At 35.7% G+C, this 25,997-nt stretch overlaps 2 protein-coding genes across 7 annotated transcripts in view; one reads left to right on the top strand and one right to left on the bottom strand.

The window, feature by feature from the left end:
- The first annotated feature begins 7,948 nt into the window (after positions 1 to 7,948).
- On the top strand, positions 7,949 to 14,736 carry LOC125661608 (uncharacterized). Its single transcript, XM_048893678.2, has 4 exons — positions 7,949 to 8,068; positions 9,262 to 9,411; positions 9,517 to 9,654; positions 14,422 to 14,736. Exons 1-4 carry the CDS (start codon positions 8,033 to 8,035, stop codon positions 14,461 to 14,463), a joined length of 366 nt encoding a protein of 121 aa, XP_048749635.2. The 5' UTR covers positions 7,949 to 8,032; the 3' UTR covers positions 14,464 to 14,736.
- A 978-nt stretch (positions 14,737 to 15,714) lies between these two features.
- The window catches only part of LOC125661605 (angiopoietin-related protein 7-like), a 51,125-nt gene continuing 40,842 nt past the window's right edge, over positions 15,715 to 25,997 (bottom strand). For 4 of the 6 annotated variants that reach the window (XM_048893671.2, XM_048893672.2, XM_048893674.2 and 1 more), the window contains 5 exons: positions 24,977 to 25,150; positions 22,650 to 22,789; positions 20,891 to 20,987; positions 18,270 to 18,443; positions 15,715 to 17,808 (listed from right to left, as the gene is read on the bottom strand). In XM_048893671.2, the coding sequence (XP_048749628.2) occupies positions 17,537 to 17,808; positions 18,270 to 18,443; positions 20,891 to 20,987; positions 22,650 to 22,789; positions 24,977 to 25,150 (857 nt within the window). In that variant the 3' untranslated portion in view covers positions 15,715 to 17,536. The remainder of the gene's footprint in view (positions 17,809 to 18,269; positions 18,444 to 20,890; positions 20,988 to 22,649; positions 22,790 to 24,976; positions 25,151 to 25,997) is intronic. The other 2 variants (XR_008797933.1, XM_048893673.2) reach the window with 2 other exon arrangements.

Genomic DNA, 25,997 nt, shown 5'->3' with positions numbered 1-25,997 from the left:
TGCTATGCTTTGTCAAAGGTCATTGCGGAATTAATATCCGTTTTTCATCAATGTGAACGACGATTAGGCAACATCTAAAACATGTGGTTAAGTTGATAAAATTATGACAGTCTTAAAAGATACAGATTAACGTTACCACTAAGAGTTGCATATTCCATTCATGTTCGACTTGATTTCAGCTTGTGGAGTAGGTTGTACATGTACCACTCCCAATTCCCCGACTTTGTTGACGTTGTACTTTTTTTTAAATCATTAAATGAAAATGCTTGACTTATCGACTGTCTGTCCCTCCCATTCTATGGCAGTAATGAAGAAGTGGAAATGTAAGTTTAAACCAACGAATTAAGCCACCTATTGAAGGGCGTACCTGGATAAGAATCCAGTAAAGAGGGTATTGCTATTTTAATATCAGTAATCTGTTTTCACTGTCAAAGTACGTCTGTAACAAACCGAAACAAAGAACAAGATGTGTTTGTGAAATACTGAGGCCCGGTATAACACAAAAGTAATTATTGTACTATACCCAAGGAAAGGTCTTGTCAAAAAAAATTCACATGTGAAATATGGAAGCCCTATCACCAACCAATCAAAAGTTATATACAGAGTAAATGTATCTCATCTGCGTTGTTTACCTTCGTGTATTCGGTTTTTGTCAAGTTAATCACGTTTTATTCTAGTTACCACAGGCATAATTGATTTCGTAAATTTCGGGGTCTTAATAACACCCCCCCCCAAAGGCGCTCATACCTAATTGATCACCTAATTGGCCACCAAGGAAATGATAAATATTGAAAATTTTCGAAAACATTGTAACTTTTCTGATTCTAAATTGCTTTATTTTGATACAGGAAAAAAAACCACACAGATAGAATGAGTCATTTTATTCATTGGTATATAGAAATAGCATACGTTTTCAAGTTCATATTACGACATAAACAGGACACATATAATGGCTCATACCGCATTTAGTCACAGGCAATTACATCACTCGGGTTCGAATTTACTACTATAGAGTAAAGGTATACAACTCTAAATATAGGGTACCCAAGATCGCTTCTGTAAAAACAATAAACAAAATGGTATACAATTCTACTCTGAATTCTAATATATTCATACATAATCAATCTACATTACTACTAAGGTTCAACCCGAAGTTCTGTATACTTCCCAAGGCATGCAGAAATGAGTTTGGAACAATGCCTATTATTTTTTGTTCGACTTTCAGCTGGGCCCTGGCATTATACGACTAAACAGGGTGTTTGAGCATTGTAACAAGCTACTACATAGAATGTGCAGCACTAGATATCGCTTCTAAGTCAAATGTCTTACCCCAATTCATAAACTGAAGTTCGCAATAGCTCCTAATGACTAAAATTGTAAAGCCGTCTGTGCTTTCACTTATCACAACCAGTGCAACTATCTACCTAAATTAACATCATTGTTATAAATTATCAAACACTTGTGTTGATGTGGTTTCGATCAGAATAGAAATAACAAGACATAAAGATTTGTTATTAGCATAATGTACAATAATAATTGATATTGATAAAAATCAGTATTTGAATCCCTAAATCGTTATGGGTCTTTTATTCCTTTTTGTGTAATTAGCTGCACCGGTAAAAATGGTTGCGATAAGTGAAAGTGCAGACGGTTTTAATCATAGCATTCCATTTTCGCACGCTTTAGTCATTAGAGATCGCAGTACAATCCAGCGTTTTTAGCTAGATTGTATTAGATACAACGTACTTCTTATAGTATATACAGAAATAAATACATCCATGGAAATTTTCACAACACTGATATAACATGCATTCAGTTTAGTGCTGATGTTGTCAAAGTTTCCAAACCTGTCAAGAAAATGATTAAATTAAAAACAGAAAACAATCGAAATAGAATAAAGGAGTTATTGGACTTAATTTGGTGAAAATACGATTAATGGTGTTTTTCTTCTTCTTTTAAACCCAGCACGTGCTAAAGCAAGTTCAATCAGCCTAGCATTATTGTATAACTAATAAATTTCAGGAATACGATATTCCTAAATTCTAGAGCATTAAATGCATTAGACTTCAAGACATTGATTGCACGCATTCATACCAGTACTTCAGTTTTTAAGATGGCGGGAAAATGGATCAACATAAAACACACCGGTCATGGTAGCTCAGTGGTACAGTCCCTGAAACGTTCTTCTTTCCCACTTGAACAGTGAGCGAACGGTGAACGCACGGTGAAGGAACGCAGAGCAAACTGTGAACGAACGCAGAGTGAACGGTGAACGCAATTTGGTGAACGGTGAGCGAACGCAGAGCACAAAGTGAAACACTATAATCTACATATATAGTGACATCCAGAATTTACAGGTGTTCATGTATGACTTCAAACTTTACGAGCTCGATCGTTTGGGTTACCTGTAATTAACAAACACCCCTGAAAGGAGTCAAGATAGATGCAGTAAACAAACAATACGGACGGTATACCCTGTGTCAACACCTCAACACTCCTAACAGTATTAAATATTCCTATTTACATTTTGTGTCATTCATTTGTCGCAGGTACATCGACCCGAGGAAATAATCCTAGAATTTATGCACTAGTACTATTTTTATTATTGATGTGACCATAAATTGCAGTTAGATCGTGCAATATTTGTATATATATGATTTAGATAAAACTGTTTATTGTACTGAACTATCAGTAGAGTGTTTAAAGGCTAATACAAAAACGTATAAGATAAACAATTACATTTTTGCATTAAGGACAAATATTACAAAAGTTTCAAATTTGGTAAGAGTAGTAATTATCAGTTTATTGATAATGTCTTTCATAAATATAGGCGTAAAAATACCTATATCAGTTTGACATTTTGACACGTACATACGGTACAATGTACATTATGTAGCATTGTTTGTTTTTAGTTTTCAAAGTAGGGGGAGGGATGACTTGTTTAAAACTCTTGTCAAGCAATGCAAAGTAATTATAATAATTTGTGCTTTTGCCCGAACTTGTAAATGCTTAATCGTAAACACAGGGGAAGAGGTTTTCATTACCCGAAACTGCCTTATTTTTTGTAATTGAGTTAAATTCATAACGACAAGCTCTTGTATCCGTCTCTCATTTAGAATATTTTTAACAAAAGCTCAAATGAACCTTTCGGCATTCACAGTGGATAATCCTGACATTTTTTACTTCAAAATTAATTTTTTGATATAGTAAGAAAGTCTCCTTCCACTCTTACGCACACGTTCAATTTTCATTTTCGTCTTGCTATCAAGATTGGTCCTTTCACTTTGGTGTTCCGAATGACAATGAAAAGACTGAACGATGAACGAACGGTGAGCGCACACTGAACGCTTTGTGAACGGTGAACGAACGGTGAGCGCACGCTGAACGCAAAACTGTGAACGGAAAGTGCACGGTGAACACACGCTGAACGAACGGTGAACGCACGGTGAGCGAACGGGAAAATGGTAAAGTAGAACGTTTCAGGGACTGTAGCGCGTTCACTTTGTAACCGGGAGGTCGTGATTTCGAGCCCCGCTAAGAAGTTAAGATAGGTAGTGATTGGTCCTTCGCCAAACGCTCGGCAATGCCGGGTCTTTCGGATATGACCTTTAAAACGGAGGCATGCGTTGGCACGATAAAAAAAACCCTCACAGCTATTAAACAGTCTCGAGGGATTCGGATTAGAATATGTCCTCAGTACCCCTTGCTTGTCGTAAGAGTTTACCGAATGGAGCGGTCCTTCGGATGAAACCACAAAAACCGAGACCTCGTGTCAAAGCAGGCGTGACACGACAACGATCCATCCCTGTATAGTAATTAGGTATAGGGTATATCACGTGTGACGTACTTCCTTTCGACATAAACGTTTCACTACTGTACTTGCACAAATATATATATTGAATTCAAGCATATTCTCCTGACAGTAATATATTTTACGCTATATGTACATGTATAATTATGGTATTTATTATGTTTATGCATATGCTTTATGCCAATTGTTATCAATTATAGTTGTATAGAATTTATGTATATCACTGTTAAACTCTATTTGTAACATGTATCTTTTACTGTCCAGAATAATATTTGTCTGTGTTATATTATAAATGTTTATAAGGTAGGTGTCTCTTAGCTTAGAATAAGATTTGCATTGAAAAAGAAAATGAATTTCATCCTCATTCACACCAGTATTGCAAGCATTACAACATCTTTCATTCATTGATGTGGAATTATATCTACCATTTTCTATTGCAAGTCTATATGCACTCAATCTAATTCTACTAAGAGAGGATCTCTCAGATCTTTTTCTGAGTAAATCAACATATGGACTTCTTTTTCTTGTGTATAATATATATATATATATATATATATATATATATATATATATACTTTAAATAATTTGAGTTACTACATGTTTGGAATATTTTTTCATCAAGTAATGATAAAAGATACTGGAATACACATTTTAAGATTACAGAATATACATGCATATAAAAAAAATTAAATTGAACTAAACAAGTTTGTACCTTATCTAAGTAAAATAGCAATTAATGTAAGACAACATTAAGATTATACATAAGGTACATTCAATTTAGCAGGCAAGTTTTTCGTCAATGACAAACATGTACGTCATCTAAGATTAAGAATTTTACAAATAACTACATAGAGCAATCACGTTACATAACTACATAATGTAAAACTTATACGGTACCAATTTTGATGCACCAGATGCGCATTTCGACAAATAATGTCTCTTCAGTGATGCTCAACCGAAATGTTTGAAATCCGAAATAACTATGAAGCTTTAGAGCTAAATATAGCCAAAAACCAGCGTGCCAAAAAGTGGAGCCAAATTCGTCCAAGGATAAGAGCTATGCATGAGGGAGATAATCCTTAATTTTGAAATGAATTTCTAAATTTTATAACAGCAATTAAATATACATCCGTATTTTCAAGCTAGTAACGAAGTACTTAGCTACTGGGCTGTAGAGACCCTCGGGGACTAACAGTCCACCAGCAGAGGCCTCGACCCAGGGGTCATAATGTAAAACTTATACGGTACCAATTTTGATGCACCAGCTGCGCATTTCGACAAAAAATGTCTCTTCAGTGATGTATTCTGATATTAATCATCGAGTTAAGTATACGATTCTCTTTTTTACATGCTTGAGTAATCGCTGAATCTACTTGTAGTATATCGTTAATAACTACCCAGCGTAAACATGTTTTCCACAAACATTCAATATAATTTGAAATGTGGTTAACCAACAAATTATAGTAAAATGTTCCTATTAACTCAGACATAGACAATACAAAATGTATTATAAATGATTGAATGGCGTGACCGACTCCTTAATATTATATGTATCAGTACTACTCCATGTATGGAGAAGGCTTATATAGGCTGCAAGCCTGCTGCCTAATGCAAGGTGAAGATAACGAACAGTGATCAATCTCATAATTCCTACAAGCAATACAAAATAGATAGTTGGGCAAACACGGACCCCTGGACACACCAGAGGTGGGATCAGGTGCCTAGGAGGAGTAAGCATCCCCTGTTGACCGGTCACACCTGCCGTGAGCCCCATATCCTGATCAGGTAAACGGAGTTATCCGCAGTCAAAATCAGTGTGCCAAGAACGGCTTAACAATCGGTATGAAACACGTCAGACAGGATTTGACCCAATGCGAGGTCGTATTGACGAACTAGATCGTTATAACGACCATAGAATTTGCAAAATGCTGACTTCAATCGAGACTGTTGAAATCCCTGTACCATCAATTTGTTTGTCAGTAGCTTACCTCGATTTAAAAACTGACTATACCCAGAACAAGCTCTTGCATATCGAATTAGTTGAGATATATAAACACCATATGCAGGTGATAATGGAATATTGAAACATAACTGTGGGAAGTTCACGATGGAGAAGCTGAAATCATCCCGTTTGTCATACAGTTGAGTTGTCAGTTTGCCGTTAATGTCTACTTTCAATAAAATATCTAAGTATGAAGCAGAAGTGGACGACTTTGTTTGTGTCCTTTATTTCGAGGTCACAGCGATATATCAAATCGACATATGAATGAAAACTATCATTGTTAATAGACAAAACGTCATCGATATATCTAAAAGTCGAATTGAAGGCCACAGCGAGAGATTTTTTCTTCTCACGTAGAAGTTTTTGAATAAATTCTACTTCATATGAATATAAAAACAGGTCAGCTAACAAAGGAGCACAATTCGTGCCCATGGGAATTCCAACAGACTGTTGGAAGACCTGATCACCAAAAACTGCGAAGATATTGTCAATGAGGAACTCTAGCATATTTTTTATTTCAACTTCAGAGTACTTGTGCGTGGAATCAGAGTGGTGTTTAACAAAGTAAGTTTTTGAATGACTGATCACTAGATATGAGTATTTCCGTTTTCCGTTTTTGTTGAAGAAGCAACTGTTTATGATGTCAAAAAGTCTAGTCTTTAATTTATCGTGAGGAATGGTGGTGTATAGTGTTGAAAAGTCATAGGTTTTAATGCTATTGATTTGGGGAAAATTCTGTGATTTCAAGTTTACTAAAAGTTCTTTAAAAATTTTTAGAATCCACATTTGATTAACACCACTTCTGGCATATGTAGTCGCACATTAAGTTTGAAGTTTCTCCTTCACAGCTGTTCACATTTTCGTGAGGAGCAAAGATAGGGGCTTGGTAGAGCACTTACTGGATCCAGCAGTGTATCTTTGTTTGTAAGGGTTTTTATGTAGTTTAGGAATCCAGTATAGGTACGGTAACTCATATTCATTCGACCCATTGACTGGAATATTAAATGTGTCTAAAACTGAAGCATGGTTTTGAAGAATTTCGTCTTTTGAAAGGGGAGTTGGAGTATATGTATGATTACCAAAAGTGGAATTAATGCCAAGTTCGTTTAAAATACAGTTGTAATAATGAGCCTTACAAACAAAGACAATATTGTTACTAGCTTTGTCAGCTGGAACCAAAACATATTCCTTATGTAACCTATCTAATTCTTTTATCACTTCTGGTTTACTACACACAGAAGGATAGATGGTACGTACTTTTGTTTTCATGTGTCTAATGCGGAATTTTAATATCCCTCTTATGCTTTTAACCCATTCTGACAATGTATCAAGTTCTTCTTTTTCATATTTAGTCCATCGTCTGGCATAATCTTCGACAGAACTCATAATAGAGATGAAGTTCTGTCGGCAATTAAAAGACCGAGGTTCTCTGCATTTAGGACCTTTAAGAATAAGTGATTTGAGGTCCTCATTTTCAACTATATCAACATCACCAGTAATGACATGTCCAGCTGGACTATAGTTGAAAGAAGATGAAGAACAAGAACATGTTGGTGGATTACGTATAAGATGGTCTATATCTAAGCACTGCAAATTTTGTTTATAATTAAAAAGTTTGGATGCAATAGTAGAAGTATAGCTGTAGGAAATACAGGGTGTAGACTTGAACTTGAAATAAGTTGGAATACACGACTGAACCCTTTTATGACGAAGAATGTTGCTTATGTTGACGGCATCTATTCCTTTGTTTGTAAATTTTAGCTTGAGGAACTGACGGCATGATTTGGAAGGAATATCACCCATGGTCCGTGCTGGTTTATAAGCCTGTGGTAGGTAACATCCATAATCATAGAGTTCAGTCTATATTCAGGTGTTGAAAAATCCATTTATGTTTCATACATAATAAAATATTGTTTAAATTACTCCATGTATATTATTTATTTCAGAGACCTATGTTTGCTGGGATTTTTGTTTTCGCCATAAAAAATCATACATGAGTGGAATTATTTAAAGAATTCTAACATTCATTTTCTGATGACCACATTGTGATTTATTTTGTTCACATGCCGCTAGCAGTTACAATCTCATAAATATCTAAACACGGAAACATGTTCTGTTAGGCGAGAATTTTTTTTCCCCAGATTTGCGTCTGTTTACCATATTATGTAAGATTTCTTCTTTGTCTCCTTTAATTTCTATTTCCTTTGTGAACGTTGAGGATGGCTGGTATGATTGTACTTATTGTTACAATGTTGGTGAGATTTTACCTTTACATTTTTGTCAATATGTATATTTGTACCGAAATGAAAATTTAGTCTCATTGAACGTGAAGTTAATAGATACAAGTAAAGCTACGGAAGTTTTGGTATTGTCGGTGTGCAGTTTGATTTCATGTGAATGTAAATACACTCAGAAACGGATTTTCACAGAGTAAAATGCATAATTATCTTTGTGCCGATTTTAAGTTTTTTCTTTTATCGTGAACGCATATACGTTTTGAAATTGGTTTTCAAGTATTAAAAAATCCGTTTTCCTAGGTATTGTAAAATTGTTATTGTAATTAAAAGTTTTCGTTACACAATAATTATCTTGTAGAATGTAACTCATTTAGTGTCCTGGGAATAAACTATATCTGCTTTGTGATTTTTCATTATCAAGAAATTATTTAGGAAATCATCTAATGTTTATCAAAAATATAGATTTTAATATTTGACATAGCGGTAAAGTGAAACATTTGCGAAAAATTCAAATAAAGTAATAGTGTATAAAAATGATTGACCCCCCCCCCCCCCCGTTTTTGTTTTTACTTTGGCATAAACTTTAACAACAGTGAAAAAAATTGACATGATACAAACTCATTTAGCAGGGCAAGTCATCAAATGTTCTTTATGAAAAAAGAACCTTCAATATAGAATCAACTCTGCCATTCTTTATTTGTATTGAATCTTTGAATTCATAAAGAATTGGATGTTGAAAGCCTCATAATGATTTTTAAAGTCATTTATCAAATCATAAAAATATGTCGTGATAATTTATTCTAGACTTGGTACTTGTAATGTCTATGTGTATAAGCAAATTTGTAATTTAAAATATTAGTGTCATCTTTAGATAAACGATACCTGCATTCATAAGACAAATGAAGGCAATAAGTGTTGTATAGAATTAAGTGTTAGGAAATGGAAACTAGCTATATGCTAATTTGTGTTATCCTGGATGATAAAGGCTATTATTATTAAATGAAGACAACAAGTATTGTATAAACTTAAGTGTTAGGATTGATCAAGTTTAGAGTATTATTGGGAACAACATTGTGAAAATGATTAGAAAATATTCTCAAAGAAGGTAAACGTCAGAGAAGCATTCTGCCGCATAAACCGTTCTAGAAAAGAAATACTATCTTACGGAATTCCTTGTAAGTTTATGGTGATATAACCTCGTCTATTCAAAGGTTATTCCACATGTGTCATCTAGATGCGAGTTTGGCCGTCCTTTACCATATGTCTTTTGTGGGCGTGGTCCTTCCAGACAAAACTGTCCTTCCGGATATACTTGTAACATCGATTCAGCGGACAAATTCGGAGTTTGCTGTCGTGAAAAGGTAAGTCATTTTTATACATAACAATATACCTGTAAAGATTTTGTTGATTAATGTTCCTTTTCATATAATTTACTTTGTCATTCCTTTTAATGCAATTTATTTCAGGTCATGCCAGAATGTGAGGTTGGCCATCCTTTACCTAACGTCTTTTGTGGGCGTGATTCCTCAAGTGAAAACTGTCCCCAGGGGTATTATTGTAATATCGATCCAACAGACAGATTTGCAGTCTGTTGTCGTTATAAGGTAACCAAAGCTTATTTTGCTTACGTTAGATCGCTGGATTGATATATAAGCGCTTCATTTGTCAAACACCCGGCATAAGATTAGCTTTGTTTTGTATATTGTCAATTTGAGAAAGTTTACACAGATGTCATCAGCTGTAGGTGAAGTGGAGAAAACGATTGACCTGTGCAATGCACTTACAACTGCAGCGGATGCGTTCCCATTTTGCGGGTCTTTTGTTTAAACTTACGTCTTTGAGAATGCGTTGCCACAATTGGGACCTATGTTGGCGAACATCATTGATCCTTTATCGTGTAAACTCCGACTGGGATATTGTGCCATGTTTTAGGGTTTAATTACCTGAGAACGACTTAGTGCTTATAGCTCAACCGGGACTGTCCAGGTTCTGTTCTTCATCACACAGCTGTGTCAAACACCAAGACATTTAGATAGACAAGACTATCCTCCAGCATAGTTTAAAAATGCAAGTGAATGATGAAGATAACGAACATTGATCAATCTCATAACTCATATAAGCAATGTTACAGTAAGCATCAGTATGATCCACATTTATTTGATTAAAGTTACCACCAAGAGTTGCATATTTCATTCATGTTAATCAAATGTGGATCATGTGTACTTAGTCATCGTAGATCTCATGTGCTCGATCTCAAAATGTTCCGTAAAAATTGTAAAACTTGTGACATACTGATCACTAGAAATTCAAATTATAGTAATCTCACGGGACGTAGTTTCTGTACCAAAACTTTTGATAATTTGACTTGTAAATCTTCTAACGTTGTCTACGCTTAATTTATGTTGGTGAAACTGAGGGTTCACTTAATAAGAATATCGGGGCACAAATTTCAATATATAATGATGGTTACCAACTTATTTACAAGCATTTTAACTCATCGGACCACTCCATACTGTCCATGAAGGTAAGGATTTTGAAGAAAAAATACCATCACACCAATAGTCCAACATTAAGTACCCCTTTTCGTAGACAATGAGAAGATCACTGGATCAGGACCCTTGGTACCGCTTGTCCATACGGATGCAGTGATAATGTATACGATGTGGGAAATTTGACTAGTCCACGAGGAAATAACGTGAATATGATACGACTCTTTCCCAATACTCAAAGACGGAAACGCAGTCACGGAAATCGTTCATATAAAAGACCAAGTCTAAATGATGTCACGTTTGATTCACATTTACCTTACGTCAACAGATAATTAGGTCCACATCATATTCGTGCAAAACTGTGCTCTGTTCCATTGAAAGGTTTACATACGTTATTTCAAGAAACCACAGCTATGAATTTTCAAAACCTGAATATAGACTGAACTCTATGATTATGGATGTTGCCAATTACAGGCTCTTTAAACCACCACGGGTCATGGATGCTATTGCTTCCCAATCGTGCCACCAGTTCCTTAAGCTCAAATTTATGAACAAAGGAATATATGCCGTCAACATAAGCAACATTCTTCGTCATAAAAAAGTTCAGTCGTGTATTCCAACTTATTTCAAAGTCAAGTCTACACACAGTATTTCCTACAAATATTCTTCTACTTTTCATTTCTAAGTATAGACCATCTTGTACTTAATCCACCTACATGTTTTTGTTTTTCATTTTAGTTCAACTATAGTCCAGCTGGACATATCCCTACTGGTGATTCTAATATAGTTGAAAATGAGGACCTCAAATGACTTATTCTAAAAGGTCCTAAATACAGAGAACATCGGTCTTTCAATTGGCGAGAGAATTTCATTTTTATTATGAGTTTGCAAGATTATGCAAGACGATGGGCTAAATATGAAAAAGATCTTGATACATTGTCAGAATGGATTAAACGTATAAGAGGAATATTAAAATCACGCATTAGACATATGGAAACAAAATACCGTACCATCTACCCTTCTGTGTTCAATTACCTATTTAATTCTTTTATCACTTCTGTTTTACTACACACAGAAGGATAGATGGTAAGTACTTTTGTTTTCATGCGTCTAATGCGGGATTTTAGTTGAAAGAAGATGTAGAACAAGAACATGTTGGTGGATTACGTATAAGATGACATATATCTAGGCACTGCAAAGTTTGTTTATAATTAAAAAATTTGGATGCAATAGTAGAAGTATAGCTGTAGGTGTAGACTTGAACTTGAAATAAGTTGGAATACACGACTGAAGCCTTTTATGACGAAGAATGTTGCTTATGTTGACGGCATCTATTCCTTTGTTTGTAAATTTGAGCTTAAGGAACTGGCGACATTCCAGTCAATGGGCCAGATGAATATGAATTACCGTACCTATACTGTATTCCTAAACTTCATAAAACCCCTTACAAAGATATATTGCTGGATCCAGTAAATGTTCTACCAAGCCCCTATCTTTGCTCCTCACACATATATTAACAGCTGTGAAGGAGAAACTTCCAACGTACTGTGCAAATACATATGCCAGCAGTGGTGTTAATAAAATGTGGATTCTAAAGAATTCTAAAGAACTTTCAGTAAACTTGAAATCACAAAACTTTTCTCAAATCAACAACATCAAAACATATGACTTTTCAACTCTTTACACGACCATTTCTCACGATAAATTAAAGACTAGACTTTTTGACATCATAGACAGTTGCTTTTTTAACAAAAATGGAAAACGCAAATATTCCTATCTAGTGATCAGTCATCCCAAAAATTACTTTGTTAAACGCCACTCTGATTCCGCGCACAAGTACTCTGATATTGAAATAAAAGATATCCTGTAATTCCTCATTGAAAATATCTTCGTGGTCTTTGGTGATCAGGTCTTCCAACAGTCTGTTGGAATCCCTATGGGCACGAATTGTGCTCCTTTGTTAGTTGACCTGTTTCTATATTCATATGAAGCAGAATTGATTAAAAAACTTCTATGCGAGAAGAAAAAATATCTTACTGTGCCCTTCAATTCGACATTTATATATATCGACGATGTATTATCTATTAACAATAATAATTTTCATTCATATGTCGATTCCATATATATTCCAGTGAACTCGAAAGAAAAGACACCACAGAGTCGTCCACTTCTGCATCACAGTTAGATATTCTATTGAAAGTAGACATTAACGGCAAACTAACAACTAAACTTTATGACAAACGGGGTGATTTCAGCTTCTCCATCGTCAACTTCCCACATTTATGTATCAATATTCCATTATCACTTGCATATGGTGTTTACATATCTCAACTGATTCGATATGCAAGAGCTTGTTCTGCGTATGATCAATTTTTAAATCGAAGCAGGCTACTGACAAACAAGTTGATGGTGCAGGGGTTCCAGTCTCGTTTGAAATCAGCATTTCGCAAATTATACGGTCGTTATAACGATCTAGTTTGCCAATACAACCTATCATTTGGTTAAATGCTGTCTGACGTGTTTCATGCCGATTGTTAGGCCGTTATTGGCATGCACACTGATTTTGACTATGGATAATTCCGTTTACCTGATCAAGATATAGGGCTCACGGCGGGTGTGACCGGTCGACAGGGAATTCTTACTCCTTTTAGGTACCTGACCCCACCTCTGGTATATCCAGGGGTCCGTGTATTCTCTATATTGTATTGCTTATAGGAGTAATGGCGCGTGTATGTTAAGGCAGGTCATGCTTCATTTATGCACGTAAACTGCATAATTTTTAAAATCTGTCTTACACTGAGAGAGGGAGCTACTAACTCTTTAAAACTATTCTGGTTGTTTACATGAGAACATTTTGTATCATAACAACACGACAAACATGCGCTTCTGTATCACGTCTTTGCATGACTGTTATAAATAGATCATGGAGGTACCTTAATAGAAAATGTAAAAGTAACACATTATCCCAAGATTTGAATATTGGTGTAACTGGCGATGATGACGGTAAAATACCCCTAGTATATCAGAATTACTGATAGAATCCTACCACTTTCAATAAGAAATAATTAATGAACATTTAAACACGAAACAATCTAGGCCTAGCCCATGTTTTACATTTTGCACTGATGCTATACAGTTTTCTTTAAAAGTTTTCTTAACAGACGATTCTATCAGTTATTGCCATGTACATTAGTTTATGACCTTTCAAACGGTGTATAAAAAGTCTCTAAAAGTATACGGCCTAATGTGCTACTTTTGCAGTTTTATTTCAGTCTGTGACAGAGGAAAATCGGATCGACATGCTAAATGGAATGTTTTCTCCGTTAAACAAAATTGCCAATGAATGATATCAACATACCTTCTTAATATCAAAAAATTCTCAGCGTTTCACATATATATTCCATATATCCCATGTCATATATTTCATATACTCCACATTTTGTCGATATTTGCATGGCACACATGAACAAATTCCTTGCATGTGTCAACGTCACTCGATGTATAGTCATGACGTCACCAGTTTACTTTCATATCGATCAGAGAAGAAATTACACAACAGCAGTATAGCATTTCGAATTTCGTTGGATCTTAGTAGCTGCATGGTTTATTTTATGCATAAACAAAACTTAAATAAAAAATAAAATCGGAATTTAATATATACTTAGTGATATACTTATTTCAATTATGACGTCACATTGTTTCGCGGATTTTATCCCAGTTAAAATTGTCATAACTTGCCTTAACGTACCCGCGGAGATTGATCACTGTTCGTTATCTTCGCCATTCATCTATCAACCTATCTATATATGTCTCTGTGTGTATGTGTGCGTGTAAAATCATTGTAAAGACTAAATTGTATCATCAATCTTTTCTTAATTTTAGGACGACGATGATACCAATGACAACACACTCAAGAAACCATGAATTATTTCTTGGTCGTAGTAGAAGTAAATTTAAGACTTGAGGGAAAGTTATTATTCAAAGAAAACTTCAATGAAAACGTACGTGCCTGTACATAGATCTTTTGCACACGGGAATGTTATGCTTGGTCAAAGGTCATTGTGGAATTCATATCCATTTCTTCATCATTGTGAACCAACGACGATTGAGCAACAACATCTAACACATTTGGTTAAGCATATAAGTTGATAAAATTATGGCAGTCTTAAAAGATACAGATTAAAGTTACCACCAAGAGTTGCATATTTCATTCATGTTGACGATTTCAGTTTGTGAAATAAGTTGTATATGTACCCTTCCCAGCTCCCCTACTTTTTGACGTTATATTTTTTTTTTATCATTAATTGATTGATTGAATATTGTTTAACGTCCCTCTCGAGAATATTTCACCCATATGGAGATGTCACCACTGCCGGTGAAGGGCTGCAAAATTTAGGTCTATGCTCGGCGCTTATGTCCTTTGAGCAGGGAGGGATCTTTATCGTGCCACACCTGCTGTGACACGGGGCCTCGGTTTATGCGGTCTCATCCGAAGGACCGCCCCATTTAGTCGCCTCTTACGACAAGCAAGGGGTACTGAGGACCTATTCTAACCCGAATCCCCACGGGATGATTGCCCCCTCCTATTCTATGGCAGTAATAAGGAAGTGGAAATGTAAGTTTGAACCGACGGATTAAGCCACCTATTGAAGGACATACCTGGATAAGAATGCAGTAAAGAATGCATTGCTGTTTTAATATAAATTCGTTTTCACAGTCAAAGTACCTTTACAAATAGGTCTGTATCAAAACAAAACAAAGAACAAGATGTGTTTGTGAAACACTGAGGCCCCGTATGGCACAAAAGTAATTATTGTACTATACCCAAGGAAAAGTCTTGTCACATGGAATACACATGTGAAATATGGAAACTCCATCACCAACCATTCAAAAGTTATATACAGAGTAAATTTATCTCATCTGCGTTTGTCAACTTCGTGTATTCGGTTTTTGTTAATTAATCACGTTTTATTCTGGATATTGCAAGCATAATTTAATTTCGCAAATTTCGGGGTCTTAATAACCCCCCCTCCACCCCCCCCACATACACACAAAAGCGCTCATACGCAATTTATCACCAAATCACTGAAAAAAATGATAATTTTCCGAAAACATGGCAACTTTTCTGATTCTCAATTGCTTTATTTTGATACAGGAAAAAAAAAAAACCACATAGGTAGAATCAGTCCTCTTTTATTCATTGGTATATAGAAATAGCATATGTTTTCAAGTTCATATTCCGACATAAACAGGGGACATATAACAGCTCATACCACATTTAGTCACAGGCAATTACATCACTCGGGTTCGAATTTACTATTATAGAGTAAAGGTATATAACTCTAAATATACGGTACCCAAGTTCGCTTCTCTAAAAGCAATAAATAAAATGGTACATAATTCGACTCTGAATTCTAATATATTCATACATAATCAATCTACATTACTACTAAAGTTCATCCCGAAGTTATGTATAACTATAAGATATGCAGAAATTAGTTCGGAAAAATGCCTATTATTTTTTGTTCGACTTTCAGCTGGGCCCTGGCATTATACGACTAAACAGGGTGTTTGAGCATTGCAACAAGCAATTACATAGAATGTGCAGCACTAGATATCGCTTCTAAGTCAAATTTCTTACCCCAATTCATAAGCTGAAGTTCATAACAGCTCATAGTGACTAAAATTGTAATGCCGTCTGTATTTTCACTTATTTTCACCAGTACAACTATCTACCCAAATTGACTTCATTGTTATAAATCATCAAACGCCTGTGTTGATGTGGTTTCGACCAGAATAGAAATAATAAGACATAAAGATTTGTTATTAGCATAATGTACGATAATAAATTGATATTGATAAAAATCAGTATTTGAATCCCTAAATCGTTATGGATCTTTTATTCCTTTTTGTGTAATTAGTTGCACCGGTAAAATGGTTGCGATAACGAAAGTGCAGACGGTTTTAATCATAGCATTCAATTTTCGCACGCTTTAGTCATTAGAGCTCGCAGTACAATCCATATTTTTTTTTAGCTACATTGTATTAGATACAACGTATTTCTTATAGTATATACAGAAATAAAAACATCCATGGAAATTTACACAACACTGATATAACATGCATTCAGTTTAGTGCTAATGTTGTCAAATTTTCCAAACCTGTCAAGAAAATGATTAAATTAAAAACACAAAACAATCGAAATAGAATAAAGGAGTTATTGGACTTATATTGATGAAAATACGATTAATGTTTTTTTTTCCCTTTTGAACCCAACACGTGCTAAAGCAAGTTCAATCAGCTTAGCATTATTATATAACTAATAATTTTCAGGAATACGATATTCGTAAATTCTAGAGCATTACATGCATTAGACTTCACGACATTGATTGCACGCATTCATACCAGTACTTCAGTTTTTAAGCTGACGGGAAAATGGACAACTTTGTAACCGGGAGGTCGTGAATTCGAGCCCCGCTAAGAAGTTAAAGATAGGTAGTGATTGGTCCTTCGCCAAACGCTCGGCATTTAGATGTGAGAATCACGAGTCTTTCGGATATGACTTTTAAAATGGAGGCATGCGTTGGCATGATAAATAACCCTCACAGCTACGGTCCTGAGCTGAATGTTAAGCATATATCTATATTTGTGGTACTTCACCTTCAGATGGAGATGTCTCATTGAGTGAAAAACAAACTATCAATCTATATAAAAAACTGAAACATTATTTACGTTAATAATCAAGAAGATATTGAACTTGCATGTATATTGATGAATAATGGCACTCATTTGGTGTGCAAATTCTCCCCCAAGTTCGATATTTTAAACACAATTCGGCTTATATTCACAGTGAACAAAACCTTTAAGCAACGTACATTGTAAGTAGATAATCCATTTCATTTTAAAGTGCAATATTCAGGACACGCTATTGAAGAACTTTCCATGAAATGGTTTGGTGCCGAAACGCTTCTGAAACAAGTTAACATTATTATTGTACTTAATTAATCGGCCCTCTGGTAAGCATCATGACTGACGAATTAAATGTTTTCATCTTCATGTCAAAATAACCACAGTACACATAATCACCATCCATTCCGCTTGGTCCATTCAGAAATACGAACTGACAATTGTTGAACCACCATCCTCCGCCTCTAGAAGTTGCGCAGTTCTGCCAAGGTCTGAGGTCGTTATCACGGTCAAATGTGCTGAATTTCTGGTCGTCCATACGTCCTACCTTCCCGACAGTAGTGTGCCTGGTGCTGCAATCGCCTGGAGGTTTATATTTCATAAAATGAACACATATTAATTTACTTGCTAAGTGATTTTTCGTTGATACATTTTATATACGAAAATGAAAGGACTTCGAATTGAACTTTCTTAAACAGAAATATACGCACACAAAATGTAATTTAAAATTAAGAATCTAGCAAAAGTCTAACCAAATCAATGGATTGAAAGCAGGATAATGAAATCAAATGATATGCATTGAAGTAAATGGTTTAAAGCACATTACAAATTCGGCCATTCCCATACATGTACACATGGAAATCTATTGCCACATCAGTAGAAAGTCATATTTACATTTTTACATAGTGTGACTTAAACATCGTATAATTATACAATATACATCTTAAAGGTCAAAAGAATTCTTTGTAACTCATTTGCTCCCTTTCAACTGATAAAGTTTTCTCTTTCCTCGATACTATGATTAGAAATCTATGAAAGCCTACCAGCGGTCCCATTCGCTTGTCCTCTCAGATAAATCCTGTACCCGTCATCCTCTGCAGCAAATCGAACGTCATCAAAACTTTCATACCAGTATTTCCCGGCGTTGTTCGAAACCCCAAGGTACATTGTCGTAATATACGCTGAACTTGACGTCAATAGATGTAGGTACTCATTTCCTATCAGCAAAATTTGTTATATGAAAATTTTAGATATAGTTTCAGCCTGTTTATGAGAAAGGAAAATAGTAAACCCCGAACGGACGGACAAACATCACTGTGCCATTATAAGTAGGCATTCTTGAATTGATATTAAAAAGATACTAAAATTCCTCATTGACAATATCTTTGGTGATCAGTTCTTCCAACAGTCTGTACAAATTGCCATGGACTTTTACAAGGCTGAATTTTTGTTTTAAAAAGCTTCTACATGAGAAGAAAATATTTCTTGCTGTGGCCTTTATCTCGACATTTAGATACATTGACAGCGCTCACTTTCATTCATGTGTTGATTCGATTTATCCCAGAGAACTTGACAATAAAAGACTCCGCAGGGTCTTCAAAACCTGTGGATATTTCACTGAGTGCAGACATTAATGGCAAACTAACAACTCAGCTTTATGACAAACTTCAGCTTCTCCATCATCAACTTTCCATATTTCTGTAGCAATATTCTATTATCACCTGCTTATGTGATATTTATTCGATACGGAATAATTTAAGTTTTATTTGTACAAAGGACAAAAACCCATGGCTTTTCCTTACTGGGTACACCATTTTCTTCGCCAGACGATCTCCTGTGTGATATTCAGTATCTTATTTATCAACAAGAAATGTTCCCTCCGATGTCAACAGAGAAACAATTGAAAGATCTTGTCAAAAGGAATCTATATACAAAATTGTTAAAACAAATATTGTCTGCATTGACTTTTGAAAAATAGAATAGGTCAAAGTTGTAAGGTCAAAAACTTTGGTACCAAACGAAATGCCTTGTCACAAAGATTATTAAGAAGTAAATTATGAGATTCCTACCATTCACCATTCAGAAGTTGTAAGCAAGGTTTAAGTTTTGAAATTTGGGTAGACTTCAACGTCACAAGTGAAAGATCATGGTTGGCATATTAAAGGTCTTGTCATAAAAAAATCTCTATGCAAAAGCCATACCTTAAAGGGACTGATTCACCATTTTTCCTAAAATTTTGTTTTTCACTTTTAATGATCAAAATCTAATGTCTAATGCAAGGTGAAGTCTAATGTGTTTGAAAGATTTCAAATGAAAATTAAGGTTATACATCATCACAGAAGCTCATTTTAGAGAGTTTATTATCTGTTTTGTAAACAAAGATTGCGGTATGCTATTGTTTACGAATTTTCAAAAGAAATGGATATCGATCTAAGTTTATTATATCTTTCACATTACAAGCATTTTGGGAGTAAAATGTGTCATCTAAAAGTTAAAATTTGTGATTATGCAAAATTAAGATGAATTATATTACAAAATCAATATTTCACTTGTTTGTTTACATAAAAAGATTCGAGTCTTTGTTTACATAACACAGATTTAAGGCTAAAATATTGCTTTCATTCTTGCATTCAGAAGGTCAAAAGTTTGGCTGTCAACATCAAATGAGTTATATTTTTAATGTTTAACATCAAAAATGAAAAATATTTTGGATCAAAAATCGTGAACCAATCCCTTTAAATAGATAGAGATATTGCCTATGACAGGTGAAGATTACGAACAGTGATCAATCTCACAACTCCTATAAGCAAGAGAGTTGGCCAAACGCGGACGCCTGAACACACCAGAGGTGGGATCAGATGCCCACGAGGAGTAAGCATCCCCTGTCGACCGGTCACACTCGCTGTGAGCGCTATATCTTGATCAGGTAAACGGAGTTATTCGTAGTCAAAATCAGTGTGCCAAGAACGATGTAACAATCGGTATGAAGCACGTCAGACAGCATTTAACCCAAATGATAGGTTGTATTGGCAAACTAGATCGTTATAACGACCATAGAATTACGAAATGCTGACTTTAAACGAAACTTTGAAACTCCTGTACCATCAACTTGTTTGTCAGTAGCTTGCTTTGATTTAATAAATGACCATACGCAGAACAAGCTCTTGCTTTTCGAATTAGTTGAAAGACATAAACACCATATTCAGGTGATAATGTAATATTGCTACATAAATGTGGGAAGTGGACGTTGGAAAAGCTGACATCATCCCGTATGTCATAGTTGAGTTGTTAGTTTGCCGTTAATATCTACTTTCAATAGAATATCTAAAAATATGTTCTTTTCTTAAAGGTAGGTCAAACTCCAAAGTCAAGGTCAATAGGTCAAAAACTTGGTAGCTAACAAAATGTCCTGTATCATTGATCAATAAATCACATAGTTTGTTGTAATTGTTACAGTAGTGACCACTCGTATACGTAGTGATTTTCAGGATGTCTGATTGCGCATGTCGTAATTACACAAACATTTCCGGGCAGTAATGCTAATATACGTGATGCATGCTGAATTGGTTGTTCACAAAATCCGAAATATCAGGCCTGAAACAGAACAAAAGCAAATAAAAAAAAACCCTCCGCAATTAAGGTTCTTTTTTAGTTCTAAACTTACCGAGCCAAAAATCTCCATGAAGATATCCGAAGCCATTCTTATAATCACTCCAGTTCCTGTTGAAGTCAACGTCAAGGAGATATCGCTGCTGGAATACCTACGGAAATCAATTTACACCGTATACCTTGTTCCCGATGTGTACATGTATACTAGCGGGAAAAAAAGAAACTATAGTTTAGTAATTTTATTTATAGATTCATATACAGAGTATGTTCAATCGTGTATGCAATTATTTAATATACTGCAGTCTTTCAATTCAAAAATCATATCACGGATTGTGTCCATTATGGCTGATACGAACAACAACTGCAAATAAGGGGGCGAGATGCAAAGAAGTTTCACAAGTATGATAGCGTGTATGACCGCCATTTGCACCAATGCATTCTAGGACACATTGAACGAATCAGGTTTAATGCAGAAATGCTTGATAAAGAACAATGCAAAGCGTCCAATGTACATATAGGTTGACTCTTGACGTAAACGGTGTTCCATTTCATCCTAAACATGTTCTACAGGCGAGGAATCCGGTGCCACATTCATATTTTGCTGCTGTAGATAGTCACTTACAACACGTGCGGTGTGAGGTCGCGCATTGTCCTGCTGCAGAATGACGTTAGGCTGGTTGTTGTGAATGAATGGAATAACGTGCTGACATACAATCTCGTCTCGGTAGCGTACGCCGGTTAAATTGCCGTCCACTATCACCAAAGAGATCATTCCATGTGTTGTAATTCCATTCCAGATCATAAAGCTCCCCCCTCCGCCGAATTGGCGACGCTGAATAACACAGGCGTCAATGTAACGTTCTCCAGCACAACGGTAAGCCAAAACACGACCGCCACTGCTGTCGATATGAAATCGCGACTCGTCCGTAAACATAACTCCTGCCCAATATATGTTATTGAAACGACGATGCCTCCTACACCACGCTAACCTCGCAACACGGTAACGCCAGAACAGGACGGATAGCAGGACGTCGAGGACGGATGTTGGTATCTTGGAATCTGTTCCTTACGGTACGAGGATTTATCCTCCGATGCACAGGTATGCTTCTAGAGGTCAAAGAAGCCGATTGGAATTGATGACGTAATTGTGACGTCCTTATATACGTATCTTGCTGACACGACGTCACACGGGGGTGTTCTGATCATGGGCGGTCCCGAACGTTGCCAGTTTGCTGAAATTGTCTCCATAAAGTATTTTCAGTGTTAATGTGAACTCCGAACTGCCTTGTCACATTGCTATGAGACATTCCAGTTCCCAGCATCCCAATGAAAGGTGAAGATAACGGACAGTGATCAATCTCATAACTCCCATTAGCAAATACCATTTTTGACAATGCGAGGCATCTCTCAATCAAATTTTTATTCCAAAAATCAATGTTTTTTCTAGTTCAATACATTGAATACTGTCAAGTAATGTACGAATTTCTAATTGATAAGCAAACACGTGTCGCTTAGGCACGAAACTCCAGAAAAGCGTGCTGTGGCCATTAAGGCGAATCGAACGCGATATTTAACAAATTGAGTACCCAAAACACGCGTTTAATATACCTTTTAAAAATTTAACTTTTAAGTATAGACATTTTCTGTTTTTACAAGTATATATTACACTCTCTGTTCGTTTAGTTTAATTGAACATATTGTATTATATTGTGGTCTTTGGAAAGATTAAAGACACTTTAACAAAGTAGCAAACTATATCCATTGTGATATTAATGAAATTAAAATGTAAAGAATTAACAAACAATCAAACTCACTGTCCATCCACCGGGCGATATTTCCATGTTACACAGGACATCTTTGGATTTTTTGTCTTTTCCCAATGGATAAATCTGATAAATTCCGGAAGTATTCACTCCATTCTGGAACATCTCCCAACAGTCGAAAGGTCGAAGTGCTGAACAAAAGGCTTTGATAAGTGTACGATTTATGAAATTGATAAACATTTGATATCAATATTCCTGTTTTGAGTTGGTGAATAAACGACCAACACGTATCACTACATAGCAATATCTAAATTAAATGTTACAGCAAGATAGAGCTTACTTTCTTACGCATGTTCAACAGTGTTATAGGGATACTACCACCTGCAAAACGGCTAAACGTAAAGCTATATAATCATGTAATTAATATTTATATAGTATATTGATTGATTGAATAGTGTTGTACGTCCCCCTCGATAATATTTCACTGATATGGAGACGTGACGATGAAGGGCTGCAAAATTTAGGCCCATGCTCGGCGCTTATGGCCATTGAGCAGGGAGGGATCTTTATTGTGCCACACCTGCTGCGACAAGGGACCTCGTTTTTTATTGTATCTATAATGGCGTTGTATAATAACTCATGCAACGATAATTGTTTGGTTTCATCTCAGATGAAATAGGCCAAAATGTACATTCATTTTTGACTAATTTAACGTTCTGTATGACATCTTTTGGTTGGATGATCGGCCTCTTTTGACCACACGTATATGCATTGGGCGTACCTTCTTAACACGTGATTGGAAAGAAAACAATGGTGGTAAGTTTGGTCATCAAGTTCGTCGACTGTTGATGAACTCGACTGTAGATATAGGAATGCACACCCGCCAGACGAAATTCATTGTACTATAACAGTTTTGAAACTCTGAAAGGTAGTTAGGTATACACAGACCCAAGAATCGATGAGAAAATATTTCAGTGTACATACAAGTAATATGCTAATAACTAGGATTCCACGTTGTATACACTCGGCTCTTATGTAGAAAGACATGCTGTAATTGGTTTGGGCGCTCAATTCTTAACCGGAAGGTCCCGTGTTTGATACTTGATCCTAGCCCAGAGTCAACCAAAAACGATTATATTAGGAAGAGACTATCAATTCGACAAGTGTTCAGCATTAAAACTGAAAGCCACGGGTCTTTGTCTCTAAAGCAGAGGTCCAATGTCCTGGTAGGCGTTAGTATCATCAAGAACCTCGCTAGCACCTTCTTCAGTGTGATGTTCAGTATGTGGTAGTTCACCTACAGATGGTGAGTGAAAATTCTTATCCGGGTATTCTTGCTTGTCGTAAGAGACAAAAATCTGGCGGTCCTTAGGATGAGACCGCAGAAGCCATCACAGTAGGTGTCACACGATCCCTCCCTGCTTAAAAGTTGTAAGCGTCGAGCATTGGTGTAAATTTTGCAGCCATTCACCGGCAATGATGGCGTCTCTATATGAGTGAAAAAATCTTGAGTGGGACGTTAAACAATATACAACCAACCATCTAACATGATATTATATTTGAAACAAAGGTGACTTTCACATGTAATGTCGATTACTTTGCTTTAACTACAAATGTCAATGTTAAACGCCGTAGATTTGACCCGGCATTATGATCGAGAATTGTTGTGATGATAAATGGATCGGAAGATATATATATCCAAATTCCATCAATAAACTCAATGTTGCTTCATATGAAATACTTTATTGAAAGGCTATCGAGTTATATTCCCTTGAAAGTATATAGAAAAACTGCAACATTGTTCATCTTCACTGAATGCATTAACAGCATATTTGAACCAGATGGTTTGCTCGCGACAAGACAAACATTGCAATACAGGAAAGTATATCAACTAAATATTTTGAGGATAGAATCGGTATAGAAATAACATATAGGTATAATAAAGAAATAGCTGTTAGGAAGAATACCACACCAGAGAAATTTGACATGGAAGATCGATGAAAAGTGGAGGATGTGTATAATAACACTTTTAAATTGGAAACATCTAAACTTACTTTATTTAGTAACACAATGCAGTTTGAGTAGAAAGTAATCTAAATATAAACCCGATGGGCTTGAACACGTGATGTACAGACCAGTAGTCGACACGTTGACCGACTGATTTATTCAGCTAGTCACATGTAAAAGGAATAAAGAAATAGCACTGGTATTTCTATATTCATTCATGTTTTGAAAGGAAGTCCGCCATTATGACGATGTCGTATCCCTCCTTAAAGGATATTCTAGCTAATTGCATGAAGTGGAAACATTTGCAGATATATGTCATTGTTATTTATTTGATATAATTATGTTCTATTCAGTTTTGCTTATCTTCATACCTGGTTTTGATGATGTACTGGTTATGTAATCAGACGTTGTGTATGAATCCTCGGTGGATGTTTCTCGTTGGATAGTGGAAGAGTGTGTCGATATTAAGGAGAGATGTGGCTCGTCTGTTGAAGTGTTGTAACTCTCCTTGTAGGGGTGGACGCCATCAGACTTGTTGTCCTTAGCTAGAAATAAAACAAAACAGCTATCGGCTCTTAAATAATTCTATATGTTTGACACTTGATAAAGATTAAATCTGTCTCTGAATAAAAATTACCATGGTAGCACCCAAACATGAAAGAAGAAAAAACTTGAATTATCTCAAGTTTTGAATGAACTCTGTTTAAATGATTAAGATAAATGGTTCACGGTGAGTGTGATTGGTCAAAAGAGGATGCTTAGTCAAGCTATAGACACCTGATTCCAACTCTAGTGTGTCCGAAGATCCGTGTTCACCCATCTACCACTTCTTTAACGTTTGTAGGATTATCATATTGATCATTGTTCTTCATCTTCACCCTTTTCACCATGATATCCTATATGTCAATTTGATATATCCCTGTGAGCTCGAAATAAAGGACACCACACTTCTGCTTCATACTTAGATATTTTATTGAAAGTAGACATTAACAGTAAACTGACAACTGAACTATATGACAAACGGGATGATTTCAGCTTCTCCATCGTCAACTTCCCATATTTATGTAGCAATATTCCATTATCACCTGCATATGGTGTTTATATATCTCAAATGATTCGATATGTAAGAGTTTGTTCTGCATATAGACAGTTTTTAAATTGAGGTAAGGTACTGACAAACAAGTTGATGGTACAGGTGTGTCAACAGTCTTGATTGAAGTAAGCATTTCGCAAATTCTATGGTCGTTATAATGATCTAGTTCGTCAATACAACCCATCATTGGGTCAAATATTGTCTGACGTGTTTCATACCGATTGTTAAGACGTTCTTGGCACACTGATTTTGACTGCGGAGAACTTCCATTTACCTGAACAGATATAGGGTTCATGGCG

The sequence above is a fragment of the Ostrea edulis genome, chromosome 8 (genome assembly GCF_947568905.1).
Source record: "Ostrea edulis chromosome 8, xbOstEdul1.1, whole genome shotgun sequence".
In the NCBI taxonomy this organism is placed as follows: Eukaryota; Metazoa; Mollusca; class Bivalvia; order Ostreida; family Ostreidae; genus Ostrea; species Ostrea edulis.
The sequence above is the reverse complement of the archived record's forward strand: the minus strand, read 5'-3'. Positions and strand labels throughout refer to the sequence as shown.

Bases quoted from the DNA above. Each gene is read 5' to 3' on its own strand.
- LOC125661608 (XM_048893678.2), top strand. From the start codon at position 8,033: ATGGCTGGTATGATTGTACTTATTGTTACAATGTTG. The intron at 8,069-9,261 runs GTGAGATTTTAC...GTCTATTCAAAG, and splicing joins TACTTATTGTTACAATGTTG to GTTATTCCACATGTGTCATC. The intron at 9,412-9,516 runs GTAAGTCATTTT...AATTTATTTCAG, and splicing joins GAGTTTGCTGTCGTGAAAAG to GTCATGCCAGAATGTGAGGT.